General features: G+C 40.2%; 1 protein-coding gene and 2 long non-coding RNA genes across 4 annotated transcripts; all 3 read left to right on the plus strand.

Moving 5' to 3' along the window:
* Positions 1 to 1,104: 1,104 nt before the first annotated feature.
* LOC113694016 (uncharacterized) lies at positions 1,105 to 8,279 on the plus strand. Its single transcript, XM_027212861.2, has 9 exons — positions 1,105 to 1,536; positions 4,049 to 4,234; positions 4,565 to 4,657; positions 5,214 to 5,396; positions 5,490 to 5,592; positions 5,671 to 5,856; positions 6,043 to 7,166; positions 7,354 to 7,781; positions 7,869 to 8,279. The coding sequence occupies exons 1-9, from the start codon at positions 1,252 to 1,254 to the stop codon at positions 7,930 to 7,932; spliced, it is 2,652 nt and encodes an 883-aa protein (XP_027068662.1). The 5' UTR covers positions 1,105 to 1,251; the 3' UTR covers positions 7,933 to 8,279.
* Positions 8,280 to 12,735: 4,456 nt separating this feature from the next.
* On the plus strand, positions 12,736 to 14,340 carry LOC140007941 (uncharacterized). Its single transcript, XR_011815372.1, has 3 exons — positions 12,736 to 12,757; positions 12,924 to 13,063; positions 13,197 to 14,340. It is a non-coding gene; the product is annotated as an uncharacterized lncRNA (long non-coding RNA).
* A 1,335-nt stretch (positions 14,341 to 15,675) lies between these two features.
* On the plus strand, positions 15,676 to 16,332 carry LOC113691915 (uncharacterized). 2 transcript variants are annotated; one of them, XR_011815373.1, is made up of 3 exons: positions 15,676 to 15,769; positions 15,924 to 15,978; positions 16,243 to 16,332. It is a non-coding gene; the product is annotated as an uncharacterized lncRNA (long non-coding RNA). The 2 variants fall into 2 exon arrangements; XR_003448818.2 differs by having other exon boundaries at positions 16,218 to 16,326.
* The last annotated feature ends 3,608 nt before the right edge of the window (positions 16,333 to 19,940 follow it).

A 19,940-nucleotide genomic window follows, 5' to 3' on the forward strand; every position in this document is an offset into this window, starting at 1 on the left:
AATCTTGAGTGCCAATCAAGCTATTAACTTTGTTAAAACAAAAGTTTGTTTGGCTTACGAGTTTTTTTTCGAATATAGTTTTTAATGCACCATGTTGCAGTAATATACTCTAAAAACTTGTTAAAAACATTCCAAATATAATCTCAAATACACCTAACAAAATTACCAAAAAAAAAAGGCTCTACTATCTATTTTTTCTTCCACCACCCACTACCTACTGCTACTATCCGTTTCCTTTACTCTTTCCCTAACCATTGTATCCCCACTTTCTCCTTTCTTTTCATCCTTTCCTCCCTCCCTTATTTCTTTTCATCTTTCTTCCCTCATTTGATAGCGGTGGGTGGTTGTGGCAGAAGAGAAGGGAAGGGAGAGGAGGAGAGAAAGAGGAAGAGGAAAAGGAAGAGAAAGGATGGGAGGAAGAGGGGGAAAAAAAAAAGACATGGTGCGATCGATAAAGGAGATAGTGAGTGCTTGTGGTAGGGGAATTCAACAAATTTTTAAAAAAATTATCATAATAAAATTTTAAATTTTAAAATCATGCCAAGACATAATAACGGTGAAAAATTTTTGAGATACAATACTATAATATAATTTTTGAAAAAATCTCGAAAACATAGGGTACCACATAAAGAGAACCGACTACCATTGTATGAACATTACTTTTAAAACAAATCTATTCTGCTAGCAAGTACATTCAATTTTGGCACAAAAAAAAAAAATCCTATTTGGGGGAACGAGGGTTGGATGGTAAGGCAAAAAGGAATATAAGTGAGAACTCTTAAATTTTGAGATCTTTCACTTATGCTTTAAAAAAAAAAAACCTCTCATCTATTGTTCTACTTGGCATGTTTGTTCAGTTCCCTCAAAACATTTTTTTTCCTTAGGGTCAAGTAAAAAAAGAAAAAAAACACTTCCATCAAACAACAAAAAACGAGCAGATAGACAGGGACAAAAGTTGGCACAGTATCTCTCTTTTTTTCGCTCTCTGTTATTTTTTTCCCTTTTTTTTTTTGTTTAAAGTTTTCCTTTTTCTCACTTGGCTTAGGCTTGATTTTAGTTTTTTTTCAATACCCACCCCCGTTTGAGCAAACCCATGTTGGATCAAGTCTGATTATTGTTGTTAATTTTGGTCTTCTGATATTTCACATACTAGTGTATTTTGGGTTTAATTATAGAGTAAAGTGCAATACTAGTAACTACCATATTTTGGGTTCGATTCCAAATTAAGTGCAATCCAATAATAGTAATTTGATGGGCGATCTTCGGCGGCCACCTACTGGCGGCGGATCATCATCATCAACAGCAGCAGCCGGAGGAGGGGAAGAGGAAGAGAGACCGTTCCCCTCGCCGTCGACATCAATTATACCATCGTCCGATCCGAACCCCTTGTCCATTTCTGCGAGGCGTTGGGTCAGAGCTGAGAAAGCCACCCAAAACATTATCTCTAAGGTTCAGCCCACTGCCGTCTCCGAGGAGAGAAGGAGAGAGGTCATAGATTATGTTCAGAGCTTGATTAGAAAGTGTCTTGGTTGTGAGGTCAGTTTATTAATTTTCTTCTTTTGTTCTTTTATTTTCTCCTCCTTTTTTCCCCTAGTCATTGTTTTAGGACAATCTTGAATATGTTAAGATCAACTATGTGCATTTTACTTGATGGTGAATATCTTTGGTTCTTTTATCTTCCAGCTATTGTTCAGAAGTTAGTTTCTTGACCTGACACGCGTGATAATTAATTTTCCTGTGAAAGGGTTGGAAATTGAATTGGTAGTAAGTTGGGTAGTTATCCTGGTTTTTGTTGCATCCATTGCTGCGTGAAGGGACTGATGGGTAGGCATTACTCTCCCTGTAACCAAGGTTTTCCTATGTGGAGAGCTACTGCTTTTGAGTCATGATTTTAAATGTCCACCTTGTGGTGTCAACATTGAGACTAAACTTGAATGCCACTTTGAATTACCTGGCTTTTTTTTTAATTTTCTCTGACCATTATATCTCATTCTTAAATGTTTCATTGGCGAGAGGAGAATAGAACACTTTGCTGGATGCCTTCACATATGACCTTTTTCCCCTTCTGGTTACATCTTTCTCCAGCTCATTAAGGCAACTATCTCTTCATGTGCACATAGTCTCCTGAGTACCTGTGCTCGTTAGATTCTTGAGTTTTCATATTAATTATTGTATATCACTCTTTTTTTTTTTTGGGGTTTCATCATTGGGCAAAATCATGCAAAGGGTATGTTTCCGGCACACCAACCTAATTCCTATGTACTTGAGAAGGACATTCGCATGGTACACTTCAAGGCTTTCTTGAACCAAGAAATTTTGAAACTTTGCAGTTATATCCTTTATTTCTATTTTAACCCTCGCATTTAAAATTTTGATAGTCAAGGCAATTACTCAAATACTAGAATTGAGACCATAGTTCAATGAGCTTGCAAAAAAGCTAACTGCTAGGAATGGTCGGTGAATGGGAAGAAAAGGTTAAGAATTTTTTGGGTCATTCTCGGTAGAGAGCTTTTCTGTTTTTTCGTCTGAAGCTGACAACCTACTGCACGTTGCACCACTTTGAGAATGTTTGACCTTGCTTTTGGTAATGATAGAAGTCTTTTAAATCACAGTCCAGACAAATGATACATCCTCGAGAGAAGTAGTTTACATTGGATAGAATGCAGTTTTCTCTTGTATTTGGCTTACAGCAGGATGAATAGATGAGCTATAGTAATCTCTTAGATGCGTACACGATTTGCTGGAAGTTATGCTTTGTGAAGATTTCTCATTTATCAATTGTCAAATTACATAAGCATCTTTCATTTGAATATGCATTTTAAAGAAAAGTGTATGACATAATATTATTCAAGGATTTCATTCATAGGCCCATGGACATTCAACTGGCCCTGAATTATGCTGTTTTGACCATAACTGGCCCTGAATTATGGCATGTACCCTTTCTTGTTTTAACTATATGTGTTGTTGCAATGTAGCATTTTCAACTTCGAAATCTTTATATATATTCTAGTATATAATTTTTTCACTTGTCCTGGTGGGACAGTCCTCTCAGCTTGTGCTGCATTGAGATTCTAATGCATGTCATTGTTGCCTCATTAAACTAAACTTATGCCCAATGTTTGTGGCCTTTCTATTATGACGCTTGAAGTGGTTGGGTGGCCAAATGGTGCTAAAGATAAGAATTGTGAATTTATAGAGCTTAAAAATAACTAAAGGGGAGACACTGTTTGTCTGAGTTATAAATCAGCATTACATTGCTATGACATGCCAATTTACTGCCGGAAATTCTATAGGTTTTATTGTTATTCCTTTTGCTCCATCCTCCTTGGTCCTTCAGTGATTATATAGTGAGAAAGCTCACTCCAACTATTTATGGGAGACTGATCATGAAGCACTATGCTTAAAATTTGATGCCTCATGTGCTATTGGTTTATTAATATGACCTGATATAGTAAACTTCGTTTTTTTTTTGTCAGCTTTGTTTTTCTTTTAATTGTTTTTTGTCTTTTTTGTTTATTTAATTTTTCAAATGAACATTAGTAGCAGTTCTGACCTCATACTGCCTTAGGAGTTAAAATCAAGGCACTGGATGATGTGCAGGATAGTCAAGTTAGGTTTCGAGTTTATGCCAAGAGCTTTATTTCCCCTAACTGGGCTAGAGCTGAGCTTGAAATATTGGGCTCTAGTTGAGCTCAAGTAGATTACAAGCTCAAATATTTACAGTTGATCTCGAGTTCAGTTGCTTTGTTGATTGACTCAATTAGGTTCAATCTTTTTTATGATAGAAGTAAAACATGAGTAGCACAGTTTGTCTAGAAGAATTTAAATTGGTGAGTATTTTCATTTCCCTTTCTGAAGAGTAATTTATTGGATGACCACTGCTATTACTGCTATTATACTTAAATGTTCATATCGTGGGACGCGGTTTTTTTATTGATTGAAATCAGATCTTTTCATTTTTTTCATGTTGCCATGCTGGCTGCAATTCTTACCCTCATTTTAGTGGTGCAATTCTTTTCTTAATATTTCTTATATGAACTTTGCGTAGGTATTTCCTTATGGGTCTGTACCATTAAAAACTTATCTTCCTGATGGAGATATTGATTTAACTGCATTTGGTGGTACAAATGCTGATGATATTTTGGTTGATGATATGGTCTCCGTTCTTGAAGGAGAAGATCAAAATAAGTCTGCAGATTTTGTAGTGAAGGACATCCAACTTATTCGTGCTGAGGTTAACACCTTTCTTTGTCGATTTCATGATATTTTCTTGGTATGATGTGTGATAATAGTTTATGTGTGAAAATGTTTTAGCTTGACCTCTACTTACTTTTTATGACTTGTTTTAGCACGACTTTTTGGGTGAATAAGTAAAAGCTTTGAAAGTTATTTACCATTAAAAGCTTTGAAAGTTTTACCTTGAAGAAGAAATTTCACAAGAAAATCATATTTTAAAGTTGTCTCTATCCTCGGCAGCAAACCTTTTGAAAGTTTTAACTGCTTAGGTTTGAACAGTTGTGTACTAATCTGGTGTGTTATTAATGCTTTCCTTTTCTTGTGGCAGGTTAAGCTTGTAAAATGCATTGTGCAGAATATTGTAGTTGATATTTCCTTTAATCAAATTGGCGGCCTTTGTACCTTGTGCTTTCTTGAGCTGGTGAATTTCTCTTTAAACTCATTTGTTTCCAGTGGGATAATCATTGAATTGTTACCTTCCAATATTGATTACTTTATTCTTGAAAGAATCTACTTGATAAACCTGTGTACTGGGGGTTCTTTAATTGATGTGGTAATTTAAAGGGAAGTGGATGGAGCATTAGGAATTTGTGCAAAGCATTTGAACTTGGGGAATGATTTTTATGAATGTTTAACTCTCTAAAGATTTAATTTAAATGTTTCATATGTTGTCATATTACAAGTCCTGTGATTTTTAGTTTTGGGAAAGGAAGATAGGCTAACTTGATAATGTTATTAAACTTTATAAAAAATCCAAGAGATATTGTGGAAAGATCATTTCACAGTTCAACGCCTATGATGATACTACTTGGTTTCAGAAATATTTGGCTTCCATGAGATCTCAATGAATACTTGATCTAAAATATTAGATGATATTCTTTTAATTCCCTTCTTATGATGATTTTTTTTTTTTTTTGCAACTTACAGGTTCGAATGTTGCTTTTTATATTTTAATTTTATGTCTATTTCTTCCTTAGGTTGATTCAGTTATTGGCAAAGAGCATCTCTTTAAACGTAGCATTATACTAATAAAAGCATGGTGCTATTATGAAAGTCGGATTCTTGGTGCTCATCATGGCTTGATTTCCACATATGCTTTGGAGACGCTGGTCTTGTATATCTTCCATCTCTTCCATTCAACATTTAATGGTCCCTTAGCAGTGAGTGCTCCTTTATGCTGTTAAATGGTGGTTAAGATTATGTTTGACATCAAATTAACCTCATGTTGGAATTTGGGACTGCTGATTTTCTAGGTTTTATTCAAGTTCTTGGACTACTTTAGCAAGTTTGATTGGGAAAATTATTGCATCAGTTTGGCCGGTCCTGTCCGCTTATCCTCATTGCCAGAACTCGTAGGTAAGCAATCACATTTGTTATTGGCTGCTCTGTATTGTTTTTCTCTGTTTAACCAAAGTGGGTTGTTTCTCTTTTCAGTGGAAGCACCAGAAAATGGTGGCTGTGATTTACTTCTCAGCAGTGATTTTCTTAGATACTGTACTGATATGTTCTCAGTACCTTCAAGAGGAGCTGACTCAAATTTTCGTGTATTTCAACCAAAGCATCTTAATATTGTTGACCCCCTTAAGGAAAACAATAATCTTGGTAGAAGTGTCAGCAAAGGTATAAAGCCATTATTAGTTACTCTTATCATGACACAGATGTATAGGCTTTTTACGTCTACTTGTCGGGAAACATTAATGCTACCATTCTAGTTGATTAATAACATTGGGTTGAGATTTTACAGGAATACCTTGATAATTATTTGGTTCTTTGTGTAGAAACCAACTAATTACCTGCTTCATATAGGAAATTTCTACCGGATACGGAGTGCTTTCACTTATGGAGCTAGGAAACTTGGGCGAATACTTCTGCAACCAGAAGATGACATTGCTGAAGGGCTTTGTAAATTTTTCTTCAACACTTTGGATAGACATGGAAGTGGAGAGAGACCTGATGTACAAGGTCCTCGTTCTAATTATAGGTATAACGGTTATAGTAGCACATTATCCATTTCAGAGAATGATCCATGTGCAGATACAAATGGATCATGTCATGACAGGGTCAATGGCCTGAAGTTATCTGGGCTGGAGACCACGTGTGGCAGAGAAAATGGAGAGGAAGAGGGCATCATTGAAGTACTTCCCTCCAACTTTTGCGACTCTCCTGCAGTTGGGAATGCTCTGGATCACCGAATCTCGGGGGATGCAAAGGACCTTGCTACCTATAGAGTTGATTGCCTCAAAGTTTCAAATACTTTACCTCAAATTTCTGAGCTAATTGATCGGAAGAGTGTGTCTCCAGCGGGTACACCTCGTCATGCACCTCGTCTTTTTTTTTCTAGCTCCATATTGACTAATGGGGGAAGGGGAAATGGAAGTTCAGATTGGGAAAAGATAGAAAACTGTAAAAATAAAGCTTGCCCTGGAGTATCACACGGACCTGATGGAGCTAATAATCAGTGTGGCCTAGAAGAAAATTTCATTGTGAGTGTAGATGAGGATCCAGCTACCATCCATCTAGCATCAAAAGAGGCCCTGAGTCCTGAAAATTTGCAACATGTTACAAGGGATTTGGCCTCAGAAAGTGCGAGTATTGCTGAATCTTTTAGCTCTTTGTCAGAACTTAATGGGGATTTGGACAGTCACTTGAACTGTTTGCATTTTGGACGTTGGTGTTATGAATATGCTTCGAGTACACCAGCTCTAACTGTGTCCCCACCACCGCCCTCTATATTTCAGTGGAATAATTCATGGGATGCTGTCCCGCACCCTTCACAATTCAAGCAGAATAGTTTCTCTCATAAGAGCGTGAATGGTGTTATCCTAAATCCTCCATTCTGCACAGTAAATCCGCTCTTAACTCCTGGTCTGGCTTTTGGCTTGGAAGACATGCCAAAACCACGAGGAACCGGAACATACTTTCCGAATATGGTATGTCTGTATTTTACTGCTGGTGCATTTGGCATTTGAAATTTGTTTGCTGACTTAAATTATCATAATCTGTAAGCTTGAAGTCCTCAGCAGGAGCAATTCAATATCACCGTACCCGTTTCTTTTTTCTCATTCTCAGTGGTGATTTTCAGTGTCCAATAAAGAATTCCATTTGCAATCTCTGCAGAATCGACTCCCTCAACGTTATAGGCCTTTGGCAGGGAAAGGAAGGAATCAGGCATTGCCAAGGTCCCCGTGCAACAATGGGAGGAACCTGATATTTATGGAGACTAATATGGTTGATCAAAGTAGTCGTGATCTTTCAAAAAATCCAGTCTCAGTTGACCAAAGTGGTGCCAAGGTTGGGCCTTCAAATATTCATCAGTCGTATTCCCCTCGCGGAAAAGGACATCTTAATGTTAATGGTCTAATCATGCAATCTGAGGGTGGTTTCGAAATTGGGTCAGTTGGGCATGTACCAGTTGAAGTGCATCAGCTGGACAGAAGCAGGCATCACCAACAGAGATGTCTTAGTTCATCAGAAAATTCCGGACCTCTATCACCAACTAAGGAGATGCGCAAGTTGAAACCTGTGTTAAAGACAGAGCGTGATAGGTACGAGAAATCTCCTATTTTACCGGTTTCACAGGTTTGTGGACATGGCTGGAATTATTGAAAAATCTCCTGTTGTTGGACTTGTAGGGTTTCAGTCGAGTTATCATACCAATTGAAGGATGAGGATGATTTTCCACCGTTGTCCGTCTGAATGGGGTCAAATTGTTACCACAGTAAGGATAAATTATTAGGGGAGCCCGAGCTATGCAGCATCTGTGGCTAGTTGCTATATGGGGGGGTGATTTAGAAAGTCAATTTTCTTAAAAGGTGGTTTGTAGATTCTGAGAATTATTTCATCCAACTATAGGTTTCTGTTGTTTTGCCTGTATAGGATTATGCCAACTTTTGATTCAGGTTTTGTTTTCGCCCAGCACAGCTTTGGCTCTTTTGTGACTAATCATGACGTTTGACATCATCGTGAAATATGACGTCATAACGAGGTTTTAGTTCCATATTTTCTAGTTGGGAATGGCAGAAATATTTAGAAACTGCAAGACATCTCTACCTCTTAAAGCTCATTTTATATTTCCCCTTTGGTTGAGCACATCAAAAAGGTAAGTATTGGTATAAATATAATAGGGCCAATATCCCTCTGCAACCAAAACTATTGGCATCGTATACTTACGAGCACTCAACTCCCTTTTATATATATATATATATATATATATATATATATATATATATATATTAAAAAATCGCTACTTATTCAACTTAAGAAATTCGTTGTGTCATTTTCTGCTGCATGTTTGTAGTAAAACAAAACTTTGTTTTACTACAAATTTCTTAAGTAGTAATACTTGAAATACAATAGTACAACATAATATTAATATTAGCAATATAATGTACATGAATAAAGTATTTTTTTAATCTAAATGGAGACTCTCCGAGCTTACAAGGGGAGAAGAGAAAAGATGAGAGGGTTTGTGAGTCAAAAATCAAGGATCACTATTACCTAATTAATGTTCGTATTAGTTAGGTTGGGTGGCGACAATGAGTTGGGGACAATGAAGTATTTTGATTGGAGGTTGAAATAAGTTGATTATTAATATTGGTGAAGAGTTTTCGGTTTAATGGCTAAAATTAAAGCCTCAAAATTTAGATATTTTGGATTCATATTCCCCCTTCCTCCTCCCCGTTCTTGTACCCTAGCATTCCACCGCTCCCTGCTTAAAAATAAAAAACCAATAAGATTTAACTTTAATCCAAGTAAGATTTAACTTTGAATTTTAGCAAATTAAGACTCCCACCCTTTCCTGCTTAAAAAATTGATTAGATTTAACATTAATTTCAGCAAATTAAAGACCCTACTACTTAAATTTCAGATTTTAATTTTCAATTTTACCAAACGTCCTAAGAATATGAAAAAACACATTAATTGATATTTTAACTGATCTTAATTCAGTGGGATTATTGGTATGAACTTGGCTTCAGTCATGAATACTAAAAGTTGTTAGAATTCACTACCGACCAACAAGAACAAGATCAACCTCAATGATAAACTTTTGACCTTTGAATCAAACAGATTCTTATTGTAATTAAGACGTCAGTTATTGAATGCCTAGGAACCACCTTTTGCTTTTGTAGTGGATGATCATATTCATGGATGCCAGTTTGACGTACGTCGTCGGAGAAATTTTCTCGACATAACCGAAATGGTCGTCCTTATCCTTCATATTTTCCCGGTCAAAATCAGACCATCCTTCCTTTCAAGCAATTAACCTTCAACAGATGTCCAGATGGAGACTACATCCTTTCAAGTAATCGAATAAACGACTTGATATTCCATCATTAAAAATTAATCTGAAGTGGTTGAGGCCTAAGGGAGCATGCAGTCGTCTTTAGAAGCCAACTACTTATTAAAAACAGCACCATCCAAGTGTAGGCCATTTCATTTTTTATAATTAATTGCCCTTCTCCACGCAGGGTTTTGATAACACTTTTTAGTTAATGAATTTTTCCAACGGCGGCAAAACTTTTCTAAAAAATGAACACACTAACTCACAGACTTATATTTTTATTGCACTCTTTGAATTATAACACTTTTCTTAGTTAACAAAACATTTCTTTCTAAATAACTGGATCCTGGACTTGTATTTATTGCACTCCTTGAATTGTGACGTTTTCCTGAATTAACAAAGCTTTTCTAAAAAACTAACACATGAACCCCAGTGTAATAGGACCCACTCAGGTGACAGTTCGGGGATGACGACCTGACAGGTTGTCCGTATTAGCTTGAGCAGAAGTAAGGGTAGTTCGGGCACGGCCACCGTTCCCTTTCTGGATAGGTCTGATGGGGTGCGGCACCCGAATTTGTTGGAGCCAATAGATGGAACCCTAAAAAAGACTCCCTCTTCACCAGAACTCCTAATCCTATAAAGAAACTATCACCCGAGACTCTATAAATACAACACTATGGGGCAAGGCAAGGTGCACTACCTACAGTATTCTATATTGTTACTCTGACCCCTGTAATCTCGCTGACATGGCCGTCGGAGTGTCGCCGGGGAGCCAGTCTCGCAGTCACCTCTTTTCGCAGGTCGGGTCGCACGCGTCCACCTCCTTCGCCAGCCCTTTCCAGCCCGGTTTGCGCAGTTCGCGTGGAACAGTTCGGATCGTGTTTTGACAGTCGCATCAACTAGCGTCGTCTGTGGGAACGATATCCTCTTGCGACGTCATGCCGAGAACTAGATCTCAGAGGAATGTTGACAGATCCAAGGGGAACGCGCGAAGTGACCCCGAAAACCCCCGTCAGGGCCCGGACCCAAGGGACGAGGGAACGGAACTCTCGCGGATCCCACCTGAACAATTGGTGCAAACGGTGGTGGCGAATCTGCCCACTTTCGAAGCAATCATGAGCTATCTCAAAGACCGGTTCAGAGGCCACCGTGACTAGGAGCCCAAGGTACGGAAGGCAGATGGGGCCGGGCCGTTGGAGTCTAGAACAGGAAGCCCTAGCCCCCGACCGAAGCGAGCACGGAAGGAGGTCACGCGTGAACAGGTCGAAGTTCTGGAGCCCTCTCATTGGAACTCCCGGACAGAGCACCACGAGCCTTACCAAGGATTCTCGCGTAGGGAGCCCTCTCCATGAAAAGAGGAGTACCTGGTACAGGACGAACTAGATCTACTGCTAGATCCAGAGGCGGACAGGTACACCACCTCACTCTTCGTGCCGGATATTGAGGACTACCCGCTGCCTGCAAAGTTTAAAATACCAAACATGAAGTCTTACGAGGTCACTACGGATCCGGAAGGCCATCTGTTTGCGTTTATGATGCAAATGCGCCTCCAAACGGCCGCTGACGCCGTTAGATGCAAGACCTTCCCCATGTTCCTAGAGGGGAAGGCACGACAATGGTTCCAGGGGCTGCCTCCGAGGTCAATTTGATCCTTCAGCCAGCTCGCGCGACTGTTCGCAGTACAGTTCGTCTCGTCACGAGCCTTCTCCAAAAGCACTGCAACCTAATAATAGTTCAGCAGATGCCCGAGGAATCACTGCGTGAGTAAATGGTTCGATTCAACAACGAGTGCCTCCAAGTTCGGGATCGGGACAATAAGGTGGTCATGGCGGCCTTCATTAATAGATTGCACAAGCAGAAGCTGTACATTGAGTTCGTCGAGAAGCCCTTCCGATCAATTTGGGAGATGTTAGACGGAGTTCATGAGAAAGCTAATGCGGAGGAGGCCAATCGCCTGAAGGGTGCGCAGGAAAGACTAAGAGAAGATATACGCAGAAAAGACGCCATTGCAAAGAACACGTGACCTGGTGCGGCTCAGAAAAGCACATTCGACCGCCAACCCCGGAGTAGCTCCTGGCCAGGCGCGAACAGGCCTTTGAGAGATAGGGGGCCTAGACTTCCCTCACCGCGTTCAGGGCTCGGATCCTTGCGGTAATGGATAGGAAAGCCTCGCACGGCCTCCCTCCAGCTAATCGGCAACAGGAGCAGGCGAGACCGAAGTTTGTATTGCGCCTACCATCGTGACGTGGGACACGACACTGAGAATTATCGTCACCTAAAGAAGGACATCGAAGAGCTGATCAAACGAGAGCACCTGAGACAGTTCATACAGGGTGAACGAGCTGACCAAAAACAAGGGGGACATAAACGAGAACGCACGAATTACACACGGGACCGACCTCGTGACCCCCGTGACCGAACTCCCCAACCAGAAGTGCAGAATTTAGTCGGGGTGATTAACACCATTGCGGGGGGATCGGTCGGAGGAGATAGTCACTCGATGGGGTAATCGCCCCCTCCTGGTGAGGAAAACTCGAGCAAACGACTAAAGATGTACAAGGAGATCACACTACAAGAAAACAGGCTTTTTGCAACGCTTTTGCTGTGGCACAAGGATAAAGTGCGGTAAATAAGCAGCAAATTTCAATTTGTGCTGCAAATTTCACAACGGTTTCTAATTTTTACATAAAAACGACATAGTTTTAATAAAACCCATAAAAGGGCACTTGGAAAGGTTAAGTGTCTTTTTCTTGATCTTTTGTTCCGGGTCGTGTAATGCTTAAAGACTGAAGAATAAATTTTGACCAATCGAAATACATTTTGAACCAAACAACAGTGTCGTAATCCCAACTCCGAACGTGATTGCTTATTTGGCTGCTGGTCCACGTGAGGAGGACATAGTAATCACTTTCTGTGATTGGCTTAAGATAGCCTTGACTTGCTAAAGACAGAAAACATCCTTTTTTGAACCAATATTCAGATCTTAACTCCGTACGTCGTATATTACCCACCTCACAATATTCAGATCTTAACTCTCCAAAGATCGAATTCTTCAAACTTATCTTGGTGGACCGAATTCTTCAAACTGTAATAGGTCAGATACATAGACCGAATTCTTCCGCTCATCCAAAACCACTGCAGTACGCAGCTCGGATAAGAGTTTGTCAATTTTTTCACCATCTCTGCTTCAAATATAGCAGAAATCAAAAGCTCTTACGCATCACTATTACAGAGAAAAAGGTAAAAATTCTTCCATATGATTTTCGATTTCTATGTTTTTTCCCTCGTATGTCTTTGTGACCTGCACTCTTCTCTGAATTTCGGTTAATAAGATTTGGCACAAAACCCTAATTTGATTGGGCAAAGTAATTGGTCCTCCGTTGATTCTGAATTTTGTCAACCACAGTTGTCGAAATTCCTACAGCTGAAAGCTCGAACAAATTGACCCAACCATTTGAGTCATTGACTTCAAAAATTAGGTCTCGCGGCAACTAGAAGAGTCTGCCCCACTACAGCCCCTGTTCTTCTGATGCTTCTTCTGCTTTGGTATTTAAACTTCAAGTTTTGCATGTGTGTTTAGATATGCATTCATATGTGCATGAAGGCAGATTTATTTTTTATAGTAAAATTTAGTTGTGTTTTTGTAAGAATACCAATCTCCTTTGTGTTTGCGGACCAGATTAAAAGGAAATCATGGCATTGGAGTCGGCCTGTGGTTTCTACGCCTAGAGTTTCTACTGCTGTAGCTGAAGAGGTAACTCGCTGCTTTCTTTTCCAATTCAGCGTTGATACTGCATAGTGGTGATAATAGTTTGACGTGCGAAGAGGCATGGTGAATCAAATGATGTTCCTGATATGAAAATGATATTGTAGACAAACAAGTTGTTTATACTTTTCAAGGATGTAATGTTGTAATTTCATTGAGGTTTGGTCAAAATTGCTTGAGTTTAGATTAGTTTTTCTTTTCTAGGCAAATAAACTCATTTTATTAGTCAAGATAAGAAAACGTTTCTAACTCATTAAGACGAGTTTAGATTAGTTAAATGTGATTTAGCCTTCTATAGTACAAAATTTATTGCATAGTTTAACAAGCTGGGGAATTATATGGAAATTGGGTAAGAGTTAAGTTATAGAGGTTGAGTTGAGGTGGCTGTCTTTCTGGGAAACTCAGAGAACTCTGCTCCATTTTCTGGTGTTGGCTTGTGAAGATAGCATATGTGACATTGCTTTGCTATCCAGTTTTAGTTTTGTCTGGAGTTCGGTTAGGTTACAATTCTCAAAAGCAGTATTGAGACCATGTATTTACTGTGTCTCTAAGATGTTATTCAACTACGAGTTTATGATCAAATAATATTATTTACTGTTTCTGTCTCTTGAAGTGTTAGTTTCAGTTGTTTTCTTCCTTTTTGTTCCTCTTTCTACGTTTGGCCATCAAAGCTTATGTTTGCTGTAGATAAGTTCTTGTACATAGTTGAACAGCAATCTAACTATCTGAATTGCCCATAACCATCATCTGCCTAGCAATTGTAGCTTGCTAGCAATTAAATGTTCTACCAAGTTGCAATTAGGAATTTGTAAGACAATCTAGCTCCCCTGATTTATCTATGTTTCTTTTTCTTGCAAACAGAACACTGGTTTGCATATTGACATAAATTCACCACATTCTTTTGGCATTGAGAAGTTGGGTTAACTGTTAACATCGCATTCCACTATGAGCATAGCAAACTGGGATGCACATGCTGCACTTTATTTTTTATTTTTCTTGCATGTTAATAAATTTGCTATTTTTCAATTCTGTTTATAAGGTCTTTTTTTCTTGCCTTCTCAATCTTGTTTCTTGTAGAATGGATGATAGGTCTTGGATCTTTATTGAAGACCGAGTCAATAATCCGTACTTTGAAAAGTGTCTGAGTGACTTCCTTAAATTTGCCTACAAAAAGAAGGAGGTTGGGAGTAGAATATATTGCCCATGTAGGCGATGTAAAAACTCAGAACGAAGAAAGGAAGAAACTGTGCGTGCACATGTAACAATGAAGGGTTTTTGACCACTTATACAAATTGGATTTATCATGGTGAAGATCCATGGGACTTCAATCAAGAAAATATGAACAATGGAGTGTTTAGGCGCATTGAAAATGATGACATGAATGAATTGATACACGAAACACTTGGAAGAACACTTGAAGAGAATTCTAACATAAATTTAGAAGAACTTAAAGGAGCCTGTGATGAAGAGACTAATAAGTTTTTTAAGTTGCTGAAGAATGCCGAAACAGAGTTATACCCTGGATGTAAAAATTTTACTCTTCTATCATTTGTCATCAAGTTGTTGCATGTCAAGTCTCTTTGTCGATGGAGCAACAACTCAATGACAATATTACTGGAGCTTCTCAAGGAAATTTTTCCTGAGAATGAATTATTTCCAAGCTCTTATCGTGATGCTTGAAAAATTGTTAAAGACTTGGGTCTTAGCTACCATAAAATTCATGCATGCCCCAATGATTGCTTGATTTATTGGAAGGAGACAGAACATGAAACCTTTTGCAGAAAGTGTGGAACTCCTAGGTATAAGCAAATTGTAAAACAATCCGATGATTCAAGTGTACAAGCTAACAAAGTTCCAGCAAAGCTTGTTCGCTATTTTCCTTTGAAACCACGTCTCCAAAGGATGTTCATGTCATCAAAGACTGCTTCATTAATGAGATGGCATGAAGAGGAGCGCATCAAGGATGGTAAATTGAGGCATCCGGCAGACTCTTTAGCTTGGAAGCATTTTAATGACCGGCACCCAAGCTTTGCTAGTGATCCTCGCAATGTTCGTGTTGGACTTGCAGCGGATGGATTTAACCCATTCAAAGCAATGAACAATAAATACAGCACCTGGCTTGGCATTTTTATTGCTTTAGTTACTATTGATCTTTGTTCTTCCAGAGGGCATCCACATGTGACTTGGCATCACTCCAAAGAAGAGAAATGAATGCAGCAAAACAATCTCAAATTTCGAACTCATTAGAGGTTGTATATTAATTCATACAATTCGATTTTGTGTTCAAATTCTCTGAAATATCAGCAGCTATGGCCTGATTTTCTTTTCTTCACACTTTGTTGATAATGTAACAGGTTGGTGATAGAATGAACAGGAAAGTTGGAACAAATGATGCTGAAATGTACAAGGAAGTTGGAACAAATGATGCTGAAATAAATAAGTGTGAAATGAATAAAAAAGTTTCTTCAATTGCTGATATTCTTGAGGTATAGTATGTGTACTTTGAGTTGGTCCTTCTATAGAAGACCAATTTTGCTGAGTTCCTTGTTGATATTGAATTATGCATGACTTCCTTGTTGATGACTATTTGTGCATGAGCTCCTTGTTGATATTTAATTGACTAGTCTTTTGTTATACCAGAACCATCATACAAAGAAGAAAAGGAGCAGGACTACTTGCAAACGACTTGCTTGAGGTACTGGAAAAGTTTCTGGAAATAACTCTATTCTGTCAAGTTTTTCATTGAGTATTTGTATGATTGGGAAGACGAGCTGTTTTTGTTAAGATTTAGCCAGCTATTTATGGGACATAATGTAGTAGAAGTGGTCTTAATTTTCAGTGTCTGTGAAAAGGTTGAATTACAAATTCCGTTTCAGTATCTATTGTTATATTAACGTTTTCTTCATGCTTAATGGGTTGGGGTTATATGAGCAGGGGACTAATAGAATACACTTTGCAGCCCTGGACTTGATGGTACATTGGAAGCATGCGGATTGGGAGATATGAAGATGTTTTTGAGAGATGTATGATGAAGTGTTGTACTTTTGAAAACAAGCACATTTTGGAATATATGAAACATCTTATAATTGGAGCGAACAATATTAAATGATAAAGTTTGTAGAATTTGACTAAAACAATGTATGGTACTTTATTCTAGTGTATTGTGGAACTATATTTTGTTATAATATTCGATTTTAGGATATTTGAGCATGATAATTATTGTACCATGAAAAATTTGATTTCTGGTCTTTATATTGATGACTTTTTTGCGACGCAAGTTTTTGTCGCATGACATTGTGGACATTTTGTAGCGCATTTTTTGTGCCGCAAGTAGAGTGATGCAAATGCATGCGACATGTTGAAAAATTGTGTCATTTTCTTTTGTAACGGCTACTTTTGTGACACAATTTAATTCCGTCGCATTTGTGCCGCAAAAAGGTTTTCGCGGCGATTTTTGGACTTTTTGCAGCATATTTCTGGCGTCGTGAAAAGTCAGTTTTCTTGTAGTGTCATCTACGGACCTGAAGATGCAGTGCGACTTGCTTCCAATAACCACGAGGCCATCACTATAGAAGTTATAACATGCAACTACAAAATTAAGAAGGTATACATAAACAACGGGAGTGCCATTGACGTATTATACTACAAGACCTTCAAAGAATTGCAATTGGAGGATAAACAGCTCATTCCAGTTCGAACTCCCCTAATCGGCTTCGCAGGACCGCCGGTAAGACCCGAGGGGATGGTAACCCTCATGGTCACGGTGGGGGTGCCACCAAAGTGCCGAACTGTCTCGTGAATTTTGCGATAATGAAGGAGCCATCGTCGTACAACATGATTTTGGGACCGTCAACCTTGAACGCACTCCGAGCTATTTGTTCAACTTTGCATCTAAGCATGAAATTCCCTACGCCTGCAGGGGTAGCCTAAGTGTTGGGGATCCAGAGATAGTTCGGGCGTGCTATATCGCAACTCTCAAAGGCAAGGAAAAGTTGGTAGTTCAAACAACTTGCTTAAAGCCTTGAGAGCCGGTGGAAAAGAGGGAGCGATTGGAGACGGATGAAGGGCTGCTCGAACTGCCAGTCAGCAGGGAAAAACCTGATCGCTTCGTCAAACCCGGCTCGGGCCTGAGCGAGCTGACCCGGAGGGCACTGGAAGCTCTTCTGGAAGAATATGCAGAGATTTTCGCCTGAAGTGCGGATGACATGCTCAGGATTCTATCCGAGCTAGCTGTGTATAAGTTGCATGTAGACCCCAACGTTCAGCCTGTGAAGCAGAAGAAGAGGAATTTTGCGCCTGAACGGAATGAGGTTGTTAGGGATGAGGTCGGCAAGCTACTAGAAGCCAAAATTGTCAAGGAGGTCTTTATCCGACCTGGCTGGCCAACCTTGTGTTGGTTAAGAATGACGACAAGGCTTGGAGAATGTGCGTAGATTTCACCGACCTGAACAAATCTTGTCCGAAGGACTGCTACCCTCTCCCCCGAATCGACCTACTGCTGGACTCGACCACTGGGTATGACATTTTCTGTTTCCTGGATGTATTCAAGGGATATCACCAAATAGTTATGAACGAGGAAGATCAGGAGAAGACCTCGTTCATCACGGAGTGTAGTACCTATTGTTATGTCACCATGTCGTTTGGACTGAAAAATGCGGACGTGACATATCAAAGGTTGGTGAACAAGTTGTTCAAAGACCAGATAGACCGGAATATGAAGGTCGACGTAGACGATATGTTGGTGAAAAATCGTAGTCAAGAACAGTTCATTGCAGACCTTACAGAGGTCTTTGACGTTCTTCGAAACTCACGCATGCGATTGAATCCAAAGAAATGCACTTTTGGGGTCAGATCAGGAAAGTTTCTGGAATATATGATATCCAAAGAAGGGGTAAGAGCTAACCCTGACAAGGTTAAGGCTATCATGGACATGACTCCTCCCCGCAATATTAAGGAAGTACAACACCTGGCTGGGAGGATGGCCGCTTTGACCAGGTTCCTCTCCAAATCGGCGGTTCGGGGTTCACCTTTCTTTAAGGCTCTGAGAAGAGGTCCCCAGTTTGAATGGATCTCAGAATGCCAGAAAGCGTTTGACGAACTGAATGGTCACCTTACCAAGTTGCCTACCTGGACTTCTCCTAAACAGGGCGAGGTCCTATTCATCTACCTAGCTGTGGGAGAGGAGGCCGTCAGCGCAGTGCTGGTTCGAGAAAAAGACAAGGTCCAGAGACTTATATACTACATCAGCCATGCCCTGCAGGGAGCGGAGACTTGGTATCCCCCAATTGAGCGCTACGTCCTGACGCTAGTTCACGCGGTACGGAAACTCCGGTCATACTTTCAAACTCATTCCATTATGGTAGTGACCGACCAGCCCTTGAAACAGATTTTGTTTAAACCGGACATGTTTGGGAGAATGGTCAAGTGGGCTGTTGAGCTGTCCAAATACAACCTGGATTACCAACTCCGGACGGCCATCAAGGCCCAAGCACTGGCTGACTTCATAGCGAAGGGTGTTTCCTCTGGGTGGCCGGAGTCCTAACAGGCCGGAGAAGCTCTTGCGCGAGCTAAGGCCTCCCAGGCCGGAGAAGCTCCTGCGCGAGTTAAGGCCCCCTAGATCGGAGAAACTCTTGTACGAGCTGAGGTCAAACAGGCCGGAGAAGCTCCTGCGTGAGTTGAGACCTCCCAGATTGGAGAAGCTCTTGTACGAGCTGAGGTCAAACAGGCTGGAGAAGCTCTTGTGCGAGCGAAAGCCAGACAAATTGGGAAGGCCGCTGGACCAGCCCCAGTCAAAGAGACTAAGGAGGCTGTCGAACAGGCCTGGACACTGTATGTTGACAGAGTTTCAAGCAAAGAAGGGTGTGGAGCAGGGCTCCTCCTAATTAGTCCTGCAGGAGAAGAGTTGGCTTACGTCTTGAGGTTCGATTTTAGAGCCTCCAATAATGAATCTGAGTATGAAACTCTGATCGCAGGGATGGAGATGGCACGAAAATTAGGGGCTAAGTCACTAAGTGCCTACAGTGACTCACAGCTGATAGTGAATCAAGTGTTAGGGAATTACGATGTCAATGAAGGACCATTGAGGAAGTATGTTGCTAAGGCACACAAACTAAAGAGCCAGTTCAGGTATTACAAGCTCAAGCAGGTTCCGCGGAGTAGGAATAAAAGAGCTGACACCCTATCTAAGCTAGCCTCTACCTCGTTTGGCATACTGAATAAGGAAGTGTTGGTTGAGGTCGTCAAATGCCGGGCGTATGAACAGCTAGACGCCGTAGTAATTCAAGTAACGAGCTTATGAATGGACTCTCTGGTGCGGTACCTAGCCCACAGAGAGCTACCCTCAAAGAAGGTGAAAGCACAGAAAGTACTCCTCAAGTCACAGAGATTTGTGCTCATAGACGGAGTATTGTACAGAAAGTCCTATTTGCAACCGTAACTGAAGTGTGTGACACCTGAGGAGGGGAGCTACATCTTACGTGAACTATATGAGGGCATATGTGGGGGTCACGTTGGACCACGAGCTCTAGCCAAAAAGAGCATGTTATCTGGGTACTATTGACCTACCATCTTCCGAGACTCGTCCGACCTGGTGGCTAAGTGCAGGTCATGATAACTGCATGCGCCAATTCACCATGCCTCAACCCAAGAGATGGTCCC

The sequence above is a fragment of the Coffea arabica genome, chromosome 6c (assembly GCF_036785885.1).
Source record: "Coffea arabica cultivar ET-39 chromosome 6c, Coffea Arabica ET-39 HiFi, whole genome shotgun sequence".
In the NCBI taxonomy this organism is placed as follows: domain Eukaryota; kingdom Viridiplantae; phylum Streptophyta; class Magnoliopsida; order Gentianales; family Rubiaceae; genus Coffea; species Coffea arabica.